The sequence below is a fragment of the Miniopterus schreibersii genome, assembly GCF_964146895.1.
Source record: "Miniopterus schreibersii genome assembly, chromosome: 19".
NCBI lineage: Eukaryota > Metazoa > Chordata > Mammalia > Chiroptera > Miniopteridae > Miniopterus > Miniopterus schreibersii.
In genome coordinates this window covers 39,394,187-39,408,804 of record NC_138119.1, presented here as the reverse complement: position 1 = coordinate 39,408,804, position 14,618 = coordinate 39,394,187, and the positions used below count along the sequence as shown (strand labels likewise).

Genomic DNA, 14,618 nt, shown 5'->3' with positions numbered 1-14,618 from the left:
AGGTCTGTGTGTAGTCAGTTCTTTAATGAATGGGATGAGATCAGTAACGAAGCTCCTGTGTTTCTGCACATGTAGCTGATGGACTCAGTGACGTGCTGAGGGGAGAATGAAGGTTCACAGTTGTGGCAGGAATGTTAAATTCAAAGAAGTAACACTGGACATTTAGTGAAGCCACTGTGCTGTCCCAGGTGTGTGTGCACGTGTACTGGTGTGTGCAAACTGTTTCTGATGTAAGAAAAGCTCTGCTAAGGTTTATAGTATACCAGCTCGAGTCCCTGCAGTTGCAGTCTTTAGGCCTCTTGGTAAACAAGCACTTTAAAATACAGCCCCCCCTCCCCAGTTTGCAAACCTTTAATAATTAGAGGTACAGCAGGTTAAGTGTGATAACTTTTATACGTTCAATATCTGATACTTCTTTTTCATAAATAATAATGTCTGGTTTTGGCTTTCTGATGCAAACGTAACTAACTTGTTTGAAATTCAATGAGGAGGGAAAGTAGGAGATACTATGTTCAGAAAATGAAGTTTTAAAACAAGGTTTAGGATGGCATCCAGATTGCAGCAGGAAGTTCAGACTTTGGTCTGAGCCTGACCTTAACCCGTGACCAGTGGCATCTAAATGTGTTTATTTTTACAGTAGCCTTAATTTGGGGCTTGTAAGTTTGTTGGTTTGTTTTTCTCATTCAGTTTTGGGGAACTTGAAGCAGTATTTTAATTATAGTATTTCTAAGTTTCGTGGCATGAAGATCAGCAAATTTTGGGTTTTTTTTTGGCTATAATATGTTATCTTACTCTCAGAAATTTGTGATCTTTGTGTCTAACGATGCTTTTAAAAAACTCTCTTTCTGCAGTGCTGGGATTCTCAGACCAGCTTCACTCGTCTCCCCCCTCCCCCGCCTTTTTTTAAAAAAACATGTTCTCTGAGAAATGTTGCCTCATATTAGACAAAGCATGCAGTTACTGGAAATGTTTTCTATCAGTTCTGTTCACATGCATTAATTTCAGTCCACAGATTTTTTTTCTTAGCTTTGCTAACAATTACATTTCACAGTCACATTGACTTTGAACTAAGTTGTTCCCGTTCATTTACTCGGCACGGTGACCTGCCTGTACCCAGCCTGTGCTGCAGAGGCTGTTGGCACTGAGTTTTATCACCCTCAGCTCTGCTTTTTCATGAGTCCTTCCTTATAGCGGGAGTGATGAGTGAATGATGGACGAAGGAACAGGAAAGCAAGTGTTCAGCTCGAGTCTCTGCCTTATCTCGGCAGCCTGCTCCCTCCAGTGGAAGCTCTAACGCACACTTTTTTTTTTTTTTTTTAATATCTTTATTGATTTCAGAGAGAGGAAGGGGGGGGGCAACATCAGTGAGGAGAGAGTTGTCATTGATCGGCTGCCTCCCGCATGCCCTCAGCTGGGGATGAGCCTGCGACCTGGGCATGAGCTCTGACTAGGGAATCGAACTGCGATCTCCTGGATCCTAGGTCGATGCTCAACCACTGAGCCACGCGTGGCCGGGCTCTAACGCACACTTCTGCCTTTTTCTTTTTTCTGTAACAATTTCTGTTTCTATTAGGAAAAGGGAGTTATTGAAAATAGTAGTTGATACCCAAGTCATAAGTCATAGTCCACCTTGGAACACCTATGAGGTGCACACCTTTTCCAGAGCATGCACCCCCCTTTAAAGCTGCACTCCTCTTGTCTGGTTCCTACTTTTTGTACTTGTGTGGGTAGAGCCAGGAACTGCAGGTGTTCAGTTAACTTAGAGATGGTGAGAAGTTGGCAGGATTACATTTAACTGTGCTCGACACACATCTGTACTTTTCACATTCTTCCACTAAACTGTGCTTTTTAAGAGCAAGGGCCCCCACACCTCCTCTAGTGCACATGGACCTGTTGCTAACCTGTTGGAAACGTGCACTCCTGCGGCCGCTTCAGAGGCACAGAGGAGGCGAAGTGGCATGGCCAGACCCCTGCCCTGCTCTCTTGTGTGTAGTAATAATTTGGGATCAGAAGTTTATTTGGGAGAATGTTTCTCTTCTTTAAAAAAAAGTTTAAAAATGACTCTATTGGATAGATAACTCTAGGCCAAGTTTAAGTAAAAACTATCATATTTTATGATCCTGCTGAACATTGGTGTCTTAGACACCCTAAATTTGGCCTGTTACAGAACTAAGCCAATTGTTACATATAACAGATTGTTCTTTGTTAATCTCAGGATCACCTGCTGTTACCAGCGACCACCCATAACAAGACCACGAGACCAAAGATGTCCATTGTGTTGCCAGCAGTAAACATCAATGGTAAGGGCAAGTTTTGGTTTATCAACGAGATTGGTTTGTTTAACTACGTGCTTTGTTTAACCACGATTCTCTGGATTAACTAAAAGAAATTTAAAACGTTTGGTTGATCAGGTATATATCCATGCATTAATTTCAAAACATTTCCTACTACTTTCACAAAATATTATTAAAAATTTTTTATATTGTTTAAAAATGAAAAGATTTATAGTTACTTTTTAAATTACTGTATTTTAAAAGAAAAATTTATTCTATTTGTCAAATTGGAAAAGTCAGCATCTTGACTGCCCTGACCTTGTTGCCGCAACCTTTCTGGTTTGCAGGCTGAGAGGCCTATACCAGAGGCTTGTCAGTTGGCTCTGGAACTCAGAGCAGTGTCCTCTGTTACATAAGTGGTGATAGGACTCCCAGACCACACCTCAGAAGCCTTGTTATAGTTAAGCCATAATACTGATGAATTTGATATTGATAATGTTATATATTGCATTTTGTTCTCTAGGGCTGGATATTAAATAAAACATGTAGAATGTAACACTTAAGACTGTCCAGAGATGTTAGGGGAGAGAGTACTTGCTTCTTATACTTGAGAAGGAGAAGTATGGCACAGAGCTCTACTGAGGGAGGTCCTGTAGGACCATACAGAGTCCGGGGGGAGTTCAGTGAAGGAGCAGTTACTTCAAACTGGGCTCTTCATGGAAAAGAGAAGTGTCTTCCTCCCAATGCCAGTGCATGTTGTGAACGAGGAGAGGGCATTGCTGACTGACTGCTTCTCTGACACCTCATGCTGGGCTCTAACGACAGCCGGACTGGCCCTGCCGCAGGCCTGGGTGCCGGTGTAGCAGGGCCACCAGTTACCTCTCTGTCTAGTCTCAGTAGGGTGAGAAGGAGAGCCCTTGAACCAGCCTGCAGCTGACCCAGCCCACATTCTTCTTGGTGCTCCCAACTAACCATCAAATACAGCTATAAAACTAGATAATGTCCAGTAAACTTCAGTCTTAGCGAACACGTATTAGACATGCACGAAGGCTGTCCATGTTCAGTGAGCTGTAAACGACTCAACAACAACAACACGGAACGTGGAGGAGCTCAGCTTCCTTCAGCACAGACGCAGCCCCGAGCCCTGTCCTCTGGTTCCAAGACAGTGTGTCCAGAGCGCAGTGTTTCTCGCTCCGAGAGCATGTTCAGGAAACACCCACCAGTCTCTCCCCATAGGTGCCTGGGCTTCTCTGTTGGGGCCAGAGTAGGTTTAACTTCTGGCAGCTTATGCTCAGAAAGGCTGCTGTCTTCATTTTCAGCGAGGCAGAGCCCATGTGGCTCTGCTGTGCTGCTCCTCGGTCCTCATCTAGAAGAGGGCCCGGTTATCGCAATTTGCTCTCCACTTCCGTTAAGCCAAAAACAGTAAGATGCTGTTGGACTCTGTTTATCTTGGCCAGGGGACTAAATTTTGAAAATGAACCTTTCATGGATTTGAAAAATGCAATCTCTTGTGAATCATTTTCTTTTTAATCTGATTTGGATTCCTTTGTAAATAGATTTCTTTTTGTTTTTTAGAATATAGTAAACTATTAGGAAAGTTAAGATTCAAATTCAGGAATGTCCATCCTCAGGCCCTTTCCCAACACCCCCCACCTTGCTCTGACTGAGGCTGCTTCTCACTTAGAGCCTGACTCCTCCCCTCCCCCGCCCCGAGGCTCCCTGGGCCCTCAGGGGGTGGGGAGAGGACAGCGTCCCTGCCCCACTGCAGCCTCAGGTTGTCTCCCCTCCCTCTCCTACAGCCTCCCTCACGTCCTTCAAGTGTGTGACTTACTGCTGCACCTTCCTGGTTGCTGTGTTCTGCCCCCACCCCGACCCAACCCGACTCCATACAGCTTTGACAGCTCTGTGCCATCAGCATCCTTGTGGAGGACGAGACTTTGACTCTGCACCAGCTCAGCCTCGGTCCACACAGTCACCCACAGTAACTCAGGCCTCTGAAATCTCCTCAGGCACCCACTTTGTTCCTTCTCTCTCACTGTCACCACTTGCCACTCCTGACCTCGAGACCCCCGTCCTCTGACACTGCCACCTTTTCTGTCCATCACACCCTCAGTGGCCATGTGCACCTCTTTACCTTGCTATATTTCATGTCCCTCCTACAACCCCCCCACTACCCACAACTCCTTTTGTCTTAGGTCCCACTTATCTATAAAAATATCACAGGAGCCGTCCTCTTTCTGCAGCTGGAAATTGCTGGAAATAGTGTTGTTAGGACTTGTAGTCACTTTTGGTTCATGACCATTAATTCCAAGCAGCATTCAGTCCTACCCTTAAACCCCTTCCTTCTCTCCTCACCGCCCCCCCCGTGACCTCATTTGCACCCACAGCCTTCCTTCCAGGGCAAGGGAAGTCTCTGCCCCGGGTTTCTCAGTCTTGGCTTGGGCTGCTTGTTAGGGTGTATCCCTGGTCTTGGAGTTGCTGTGAGAGCTAAATGAGGGAAGGTGCTTTCGGCAGTGCCAGCTGTTCCAGGTTAGAGGCTGTGGCACCTTAGTCACTGTTGTCATTGCCGCCATGATCACTGTCCTCTGATGAGGCTCCTTCCTGTGGACCCAGCATCGCAGCCCCTCTCAGGTTCAAAGTCTCTGCTCCTGCCGTCTGTCCTCAGAGTGGTTCCTTCTCTGCCGGACCACCTGTGAGCACGGCCTTGCTGTTACCTGCTGTGGGGACTCTGACTCCTCTGCACTTCCCAGTGGAACCTTGGAGGAGCCACTGGCTGCATCACCCCCATTTGCTCCCCTTCTGCTGTCCCGCCCACTCCTCTCTGGCGCTTACCCCTCATTCTGCGAAATGTTCTTCCAAAAGGGCCATGTCTCTGTCCCCTTTACCTGACCTCTCAACAGGTTGACATGGTCCACTATTTGGTCCTGCAGTTTTTATTTTTAAGGATTTCAAATCAACTGAACCATTGAAAGACAAGTACAGCAAGTGCCTGCATTTCACCGTTAGCATTTTCTAAATCTTTATCTGTTTATCTGTCTACACTCACGTATTTCTTGAACCACTTGAGAGTAAGTTGCAGACATTCTGACGCTTGACCTTCTAAATGTGAGAATGTGCGTCTCCTAACAATGAGATATTCTCTCGCATGCTCACAGTTACATGGCCACACTTTAAAAAGCTTAACACCATGATACAGCACAGTTTACTATGTCGTCCATATTCCAGTTTTCATGTCTGTCCCAAACACTCTCCATGGGTTTTGGGGAGGTCTTCAGAATCCAATTAGGTCCTGTGTTGCCTTCACTTGTCATGCCCCTCAGTGCCCCTGCACCTATTCAGCCCTGCCCTTGTCCTTCCTGACAAATATGTGCTTCAGAAATCACTCATCGTGGTATAACGCACATGCAACAAAAGTCACCAGTTTTGAGCGTACAAGTTTGGTGAGTTTTGACAAACGTAAGCATTGTGAAGCCACCACTCGCATCGTGATGCGAATGTTTCATTGCTGCAGAGAAGTCCTTGCACCCTGCAGGTGTGTCTGACGTCCTCTCTCTCAGACGCGTGGTTTGTGGGCTCTGTGACACCACGCTGGTTGGCTTTCTCCTGCGTCCGCTCAGCCGACTGCTCTTTGAGCACAGGGCTCCAGGAGGGCTCTGTCTGCATATGGGAACCGGAGCAGTGCCGTGGGAAGCACTGTGGACGACCCCTTTCATCTGTTAGTTCTGTATCTTCATAGATGAGACATTGAAGTTCAAGTAACTGGAACCTTTTCCACAGACATTGAAGCTCAAGTAACTGGCACCATTTCCACAAGCATTGGTTAGCAGAGAGGCAGGATTAAATGCATGGTGTGTAATAGGTTCCCATCATTATGTTGTTATTTCTGTATTAAAGGCACATGTGCAGATATCGCAGGTATTTGAGGTATATGTTAAACGGCTGTGTCCCTGTGTTATAGGCTGTGCCAGTACAGTGTAACTGTGTGGCACCATGCAGCGGCAGTGCAGCGCAGCACAGCACGAAGGGCATAACACAGCCACACGGCGTAACACAGCAACAGTGTATCACAGAGTAACAGTAACAGTAACAGCTAACACAGCAACAGTGTATCACAGAGTAACAGTAACAGCTAACACAGCAACAGTGTATCACAGAGTAACAGTAACAGCTAACACAGCAATAGTGTATCACAGAGTAACAGTAACAGCTAACACAGCAACAGCATATCACAGAGTAACAGTAACAGTAACAGCTAACACAGCAACAGTGTATCACAGAGTAACAGTAACAGCTAACACAGCAATAGTGTATCACAGAGTAACAGTAACAGCTAACACAGCAACAGCATATCACAGAGTAACAGTAACAGTAACAGCTAACACAGCAACAGTGTATCACAGAGTAACAGTAATAGTAACAGCTAACACAGCAACAGTGTATCACAGAGTAACAGTAACAGTAACAGCTAACACAGCAACAGTGTATCACAGAGTAATAGTAACAGTAACAGCTAACACAGCAACAGTGTATCACAGAGTAATAGTAACAGCTAACACAGCAACAGTGTATCACAGAGTAACAGTTGCAGTAACAGCTAACACAGCAACAGTGTATCACAGAGTAACAGTAACAGCTAACACAGCAACAGTGTATCACAGAGTAACAGTAACAGCTAACACAGCAACAGTGTATCACAGAGTAACAGTAACAGTAACAGCTAACACAGCAACAGTGTATCACAGAGTAACAGTAACAGCGAACACAGCAACAGTGTATCACAGAGTAACAGTAACAGCTAACACAGCCACAGCATAGCGCAGGGTTTGAATCTGATGGCACGTTTCTGGAGGGGCAGGATCAGTAAGGTACATGTCACTTGGTTATTACTTTGTGGTCACTTGAAGATTTTACTATTTTAATTCTCTATATGATTAAAAACAGTTGGCAAGCACAGTTCTGTCTAATCCTTTCAAGTGTGAAGTAATTGAAATACGTGCCAGGCTGCCTCTCACCGTGTTGCGGAGATTTGAAATTCACAGTAAAGAGCGAATTGAAATTATTAATGTCCTTTTCAACAGTGGCTCTGAAAGGAAAACACATGTAAAAAATTGACCTACAGAACCCTCCAAGATTCAGAGACAGATTTCTTTGGCTTATCAGGCATAGGAATTTGACATTTTATGTTATAAATTATATAATGTAAGTTATATAGTTTATAACCTGAAGAGTAAAAGTTATAGGCACAGAAGAGTTTGGGTAACATTTACTGAAAGAGCAGACTATTGTGAGTTCATCTCTAATATCAGAGTTTTTCATCCTCAGCAAATGAGGACTTGAGAAAGTTGAATACAATATAATTTCTGCTGTCTCTGAGTTAAAAGTTCCCTGTGACTTGGAAAGAAAAATGAGTTGTGGGTTTGCTCCCCTCAGACATGGGGGAGCCTGAGGACATGAAATCAAGTTTTATTGAGCAGTTGGTATGTGTAGGACCTGGAAAGGGCATTTGGGAAGAGGGATTTGATCTTCCAGTTTTAGCAAAGTAAATTGGATTCCCAGGGCAGTGTCTGGTCTTCAGCTGTAATGTAAGACCTGTGGTTTTGAGCTGTGTGGACCTCTGCATTAGAGGTGGCTAAAGAGTAGAGCATGGTTGTGAAATTAATGCCATTGAGAAAATATCAGTCACACCTCTTTGTTTTCCAATTACTGTTCTTCATTCTCCGTTCTCTTTATTATTTAATTTCTTTTGTGTCATAAGAGGGTTGGGAGCAGGTTAGTGAGCTGCAAGGAAGTCTTGTTTGTCTGAGGGAATCTTCACACCAAAGATCATTGAAGTAAAATAAAATGCTGGTTACACTTTAAGACTTTAAAAAAAGTAATGGGGACAGTTGGCAGAACAGTGATGATGAACTAAAAGTGCTATTTTTAAAAAAGGATCTGGAAGTTTTTGCTCTAAAGTCACCATTTCCTACTTTTAAATTATTTCCACTTATGTTGTGGTTATAAGCCGCTCATTTCCTTTCAATCTTGATAAATAATTCAGCAAAATAGAACACAGAGGAGATTTTTAGATGGTAGCTGCTTTGTAGAGATCTTTCATCAGGGAGGGAATCGCTGGCAGCAGATGTGTCCGTAATTTGACCATCGCTTAGTAGTCGTGGTCGAGTGGTTCTCCCCGCATGTGTTGCATCTGCAGCCAGTGTGGCCCCTGAGGGATCAAACAAGAAATACAGCTATTCCATCCTGTTGTTACTAAGGGCCCAAGTAGGAGAACAAATGACTTCAAGGTTACACAGTAATTATATTTAATCTCCAAGTCATTTCCATGTAAAGAAAATCGAGAAGAACTCACTGGCAATTAAACACTTGTTTAGTTACAGAGGATATGATGAGGGCAGGAAGCAAACCGCCCAGTAATGATCAGAGAATGGTGACACCACTGCCTCCATCCACGGTCAATCTCACACAGGCGTCCTCCTGAGGAAAACGCTGGAAATGGCATTGTTAGGGACGGTTCTGCTCAGGCAGCCGGTAGCCGAAGAGCCTTGTGCCTGGAAGTCGTGCCTTTGCTCTTACAAATCCGTTTCTCCTAGAGGCCCGCGGGCCGGCTGTGTTTATAGTGTTCTGTTTTCACTGCAGCTCTTTCCGTTTCAGTGTTGTGCAGTGGAATCTAGACCGTTGAGTGAGTGGAGTCTTCTCTAAACCTCATTTTAATTTTTTAATGCAGAACGGAATACTGGTCTGAGTTTTGACTCACTGCCCAAAGCAGTAGTAAAATTTCCATGGTGGCCATTTCTACTGAGAAAAGGAGAGTCCCACTAGTCATCTGAGAAAAAGAAGTTTTCCTCTCAGAAAGACACACAGATCTGTTACCTATGTATAGATCACAACTGCGGCTGCAGTGATGAGTTAATGCTTACTGACCACGGTGCGCAGCACCTTCGTAAACACCTTGGTTTTTATTTTGAGCCCCTGGGTGGTGGTGGCAGTTTTCTGGGAGAAGACAGTCACTACGGGAGGCAGACTATGACTCTGGTTGTCTTTAGAATTTGTGTAAAATTTGGCTTAGTTCTTGGATCCTTTTGGCTCACAGCCCCATTGATGCTGAGTTACCAGCTGGGCCTGGACCCAGGGTGATAGTTTAGTTCTAACCCAGAAACTGTGCTGATTGACGGCTTAAAAGAGAGATCAGTTAGTTCCTGGGTAGTTACAAATCCCGATGCTTGTGATGTAGGACCAAAAATTAGAAGAACGTGAGAGATGATAGACTCTTGGTGATAATACCAGTCAGTACCGTGGGAGATGAAACTCAGCTGTAAAGGAAACTTAAGAGTGTCGGATGAGGAGAGGATGAGATGGTTGCATAGGGGTTGCATCCAGCTACAAGTACCGGGAGCCCTAGCGACTTACTGGCTTAAGTAAACTGGATTTATTTTCCCTGTATGTTGAGACGTCCACAACAATAAACCAGTCCTGTTGCTGCTGTTGGTCCAGCGTCCTAAGGATGCAAGAACTAAGGCTGCTCACCTCTCTCGGCCTCTCCCAGATGATCTTAGCATGGCTGCTGCAGCTCAGCCATCTTTCTGTATTTTAGAAGAAAAGGGGAGGAGGGCATGGCATCTATCAGGAAAGCAACATTTTTCAGAAGTTTCTAGCAGACTTCTGCTTATGTGTCACTGGACATAAACTGTGCTTATGCCTAGCTTCAAGGGAGTCCCAGGAATCTAATGTTTTATTTAACTGGAAACATTGCAATGTGAGAAAAGCAAGGAGTCCTCTTAGGATGGAAATAATGGCACCAGGCAGGCGCTGAGCAGCCGCTGCTCACCACGCACCATGAGCCCTAAGCTGGGACCCAGTGCGGTGTCTGGACAGAGTCCACAGAGAGGACCCTTGCTGGAGAGAGACAAGACCAGGCGTGCAGGCTGCAGCTGGGTGGCTTAGGTCATTAATGAGCTAAGGAAGTGACTTTACCCTATTAAACAAAATTATGACAAAATTACGCCGTGGAAGCTCTGTTAACAGACTGTTACTCTGGCTGAGGTCTGCAAATAGAAAGAAGCTGGGAGGGAAGATGAGCCTGGAGGAAGACCAGAGCATGGCAGCTGCAGAGATGAGCTGAGAGACGTGGCAGCCGCCGGGGTGAGGTCATTGCGGGCCTGGAGTGGGGAGGGAGGGACAAAGTCCAAGGAAGTTTCAGAGGGAAAATCTGTGGTGCTTGGCAGCTGGGGACGTGCAGACCCTGTCCTGGCTGCTCCTGGCTGCCCCCGGCTGCCCCGCGTTCTCTGACTTCCTCTTGTTGCTTGAAGTCACTGGTGTCCTTTTTAAACGCCTCCCAAACGTGAGGTTATCCCCACTTAGCGTAGCCGCTTCTGAACCTTCTTCCACAAAGCAAATCTGAAAACCGTTTGTAACACGACACGGGGAGCGCCAGGCGGTGGTGGACCTGCTGGTGCGCGCGGGCTGTTCTCACCGCGGGCGTGAGAAGGGTTACTGCCTCGGGACTCACTGCAGTGACACAGGTAACGTTCTCCACAGGTAGTTTGTCTTTTTGTGTTTGACTTACTGAAACGCCACTTAACCTGTAGGAACTTCCACAGTTCCTCAGCAGTTGAGACGGGCCTGTGCTGCATCCCCCAGGATCCGAGTGCTTCTGATTGCCAGGCCCTCTGCACCCCCCGGCCCTGAGTCCTGTTGGCTTCCAGTGAGGTCACTTCCTTTTCCTCCCTGTGGCAAGAATCTGTTTCTACTCACACAGATGGCTTAGCTTTCAGCCAATAAAAACTAGAGCTCAGACCTGGCTGGTTTGACTCAGTGGTTAGAGCATCAGCCCATGGACTGAGGGGTCTGGGGTTCGATTCCAACCAAGGGTACGCACCCTGATCAGTTACAGGCTTGATCACGGGCCCTGGTTGGGGCACATGTGCCAGGCAACCAGTCGACGTCTCTCTCACATCGATGTCCCCTCCTTTCTCTCTCTCTGAAGAGCAGTGGGAAAAATGTCCTCAGGTGAGGATTTAAAAACACCTCAAGAACAAAAGCCCTGGAGCTAAGTATCGGTTTAGGCCAGTAGAGCTGATTGGAGCCGCCTCCTGTGAACTGTCCAGAACCTGACTGTTTCTCTGTTTTACATGCATTAAGTTCCTCAGATGGATTATCTTTGTCCTGGAAAATTGGGAACGTGGTAGTGAGTATGTCAGAGACTGAGCCATTTCACAGTCTTGGGTGTCTGTCTCCACAGGCCTGCTGGGCCAGCCCAGGGTCAGACCTTCTGTGTCTTTGTGGGGACAGCAGGGGTGGGGGTGACAGTGGCGGGGACAGCGGGGCTGTGGCTCTGGGCGTCGTGCAGCGTTCTGTGGCGTAATTCCATCTTTACTCACAACTGACGGGGCTGAGAAGTTAAGAGAACCACAGCCGCACTTTCTGAACAGTCCTCTGCAGTCAGTTTCCTGCAGCCTGAGTGCTGGCCCCTGGTCTTCAGTCCCGTCCTGACCAAGTGCAGACAGAGGACTGAGCACCAGGTGACAGCTGCTATGCTTACCTTCCAGGAATCTATGAATATTTCATGCTAATCGCATAACTTGGGACAATCGCCAACAAAAGGTATAGTATTTATATTTGGAATAAGGTCGAGTGGCCACAGGCCAGCTTGGAGTTTCTATGATAAACCAGAAACTTTCCCCCACCATCTGAAAATAGGAAGAAACCAGTTCTGAGCTGCTAAGCTCCGGCATTCTTGGCGTCTTAAGTTTACCTAATTAAAGCTCTTTTACATAAATTCATTCCGTCCACATTCAGCAGACGTTGACTTCAGAGTTTGCCTGCTTTTCCATGTATTTAATCATACAGAAGTCTTGTTTATATTTTTTAGTCAGTAAATCTTAGTTTTTTCTCTAAACTAGCCTGTCCCAGACCCACAGGTCAATTCTACGTTAAAAATAAAACATATCATTTAATCGTAAAAATGTCCTCTCACTAATGAATTTACTGTCCGTGTTTCTGTAACGGAGGCCACGTGCTCTCGCAGGCGGACAGGCTCACTGTCAGCTCAGAGCGCGCGAAGGTTGTGCACAGGCTGACAAGTCATGTCTCTACTTAAACTCTGTGTTTTGGAAAAAAGATAAATCACGAGCTTGGTTTCTGATGACAGTAAACGTCCATGGACCCAGAGAGCTGCATCCCCACGGCCCGCACAGCTGTGTGTTGTTTTAAACAATAGTGTTTTCCCACACAGTGCGGGTTAGGCCTCGGCTGCAGCAGGGGAAATGCTCGTTGAATTCGTCATTGTTGTTCTTGGCTCCTGTTTTTATGAGAGCCTTTTAGCGTCCTGTTTCAATAATCTATTTCTCAAGTAGATTTTAAGCCATAACGTACCTTATTTAACATTTGCAGATTAAATTACATTTATGACAATGAATTCAAATGTTAGGTTTCAAAAATAGTTTTATCTCAATATGGAATGTGAGCCTCTGCATCTGTTGTGGAGAATTTTGGAGACATTCTGTATCCACTGGTCAGCGATTCGCATTTCAATTCAGTGATGGAAAAGGCAGCAAATTATGCATTTGAAATAAATAACATGAATCAGCTGAATAAATGCAAGGTTTCCACGGCAGCTGTACCTTCTGTGTTCCCAGCAGTTGTCGGGGTCCCGCGTTCTCCGTGTCCCAGCAGCACTGACTGCTGTCTGTCCTGACCACAGCCGTCCTAGGGGAGGAGGTGCTGCGTCCAAGCTGGGCCTGGTTTGCATTTTACCTTTGGCTCAGGATGCTGGGCATCTGTCTGTTCACGGTGACTGGCCGTTTGTCTGTCTTCTTTGGAGAATTGTCTCAGCTCATTTGCCCATTTGAAAATATGATTATCTTTTATGATTGGGTGGAAGGAATTCTTCACATACTGTGGATGCTAGTTCCTTATCAGGCATGTGATTTGCAAATGGTTTGGGCACTGGGCGGTGGTTCAGCCGTCTCTCGTCCCTGAAGCTCCGCAGTGGCTCCCCATTGCCACTGGGATCAATTCCAGACTCTGGCCCGCCCCTCCCTCCTCTCCCCCTGTGTCCCCACTTTCAGCGGCACCTGGTGGAGCCCTGCCTCCTGTCTCCTGCCTTCATGCCTGAGTCATGCTTCCACTCCCAAGAGGCCTGCCTCAGGCCAGGCCGAGGACCCTGGAGTGCAGCTCAGCCGTCACCTCCTTCCGAGAGCCTTCCTTGCCACCTGCCACCCCCCCATGCTGGGGAAGGCACCCTTCTCTGTGTTCCCGTCGCACTGCACGCTCACTCAGACTTGAATGTCACCGAGGGAGTGCTGTACCTGTCTTCTAGCACCCAGCACACCACTGCTGGGTAAATACTTGTGTAATTGGATCAGGCTGATCACGGGCGCAGACTCCCACTGGGAGGGAGGACATGGGCCCTGCTTCTGCATCTGAGCAAAGCCCTGCTTCTTGCGCTCTGGCTGACAGCTGCTGTGATGCATGGTGCATGGGTATTTTAGTCCCCACATAAAAAATAGGGTTAAATTGAGCCTGTCTGTGTTCTGCGAAGATTACGCAGTGCCTGCACTTCCCGGGGTGGGACGTGGGAGCCCAGCTGCAGGTCGGGGGTGTCCCTGTTGGGTGGCATTTGGCTAGATGAGCTAATGGTGTAAGTAACAGGTCACAGCTGGCCCCAGGAAGGGTTGGGTGGTAAAGCCTTCTTGTTTTAAAGTCTTGCTTCTAAAACCCCCAGGAAAAGCAGCTTTTAAGAATGTTTATGGGCCTGTCTTCTAAGGCGAAAACCAACCCAGTTTTCCGCCATCATCCGGGTCCCAGAGATGTTGATGGTGACCATGGGTGGACATAGTGTGGTGGCTCCCGGTGGTGGGGAGGGCAGGGTTCTCACTGAGGAGACACCGTCATGAGACGCTGGTGGGGAGAACCTGCCTCAGGAATGAGGAACGGCCGTGCCTCCCGGTGCTGGCTCAGGCTTGCGGGGGCCTCCGTGTCCCCGTGCCTGTGTTCTTGCACTGCCACCTGTCTTCTTTCTTTTCACACTGAGTCACGGGACTCAGGACGCTCTGGATGATGTGTTCAAGCCAAACACATCCTCACTCTTTCTAGCACTTTTCTGGATCCGTCACTGTCTCCCTTGTGGGTCTGGTGATACTGTTAACAGTGTGGTGGGAGCATCTCCCATACACCACAGGATGGTGGCTGTCGCTGTGACCCCTCCACAGGGCAGGAGGCCACAGTGGGTCCACTGGACCCCGGGGGCTTGTCCTGTGTTCTGCTGCTTGGACACTCAGCCCAGAGCGCCCCACATACCTGCACGGCTGGCTGCCTCAGTCCCACCTTTTCACCAGAGATCACCTT

The 14,618-nt window shown here is 47.0% G+C and overlaps 1 protein-coding gene across 4 annotated transcripts in view; it reads left to right on the top strand.

The window, feature by feature from the left end:
- The window catches only part of ATF6 (activating transcription factor 6), a 128,644-nt gene that overhangs the window by 104,373 nt on the left and 9,653 nt on the right, over positions 1-14,618 (top strand). For all 4 annotated transcript variants that reach the window (XM_081121856.1, XM_081121854.1, XM_081121855.1 and 1 more), the window contains exon 16: positions 2,216-2,300. In XM_081121856.1, coding sequence (XP_080977982.1) covers positions 2,216-2,300 — 85 coding nt within the window. The remainder of the gene's footprint in view (positions 1-2,215; positions 2,301-14,618) is intronic.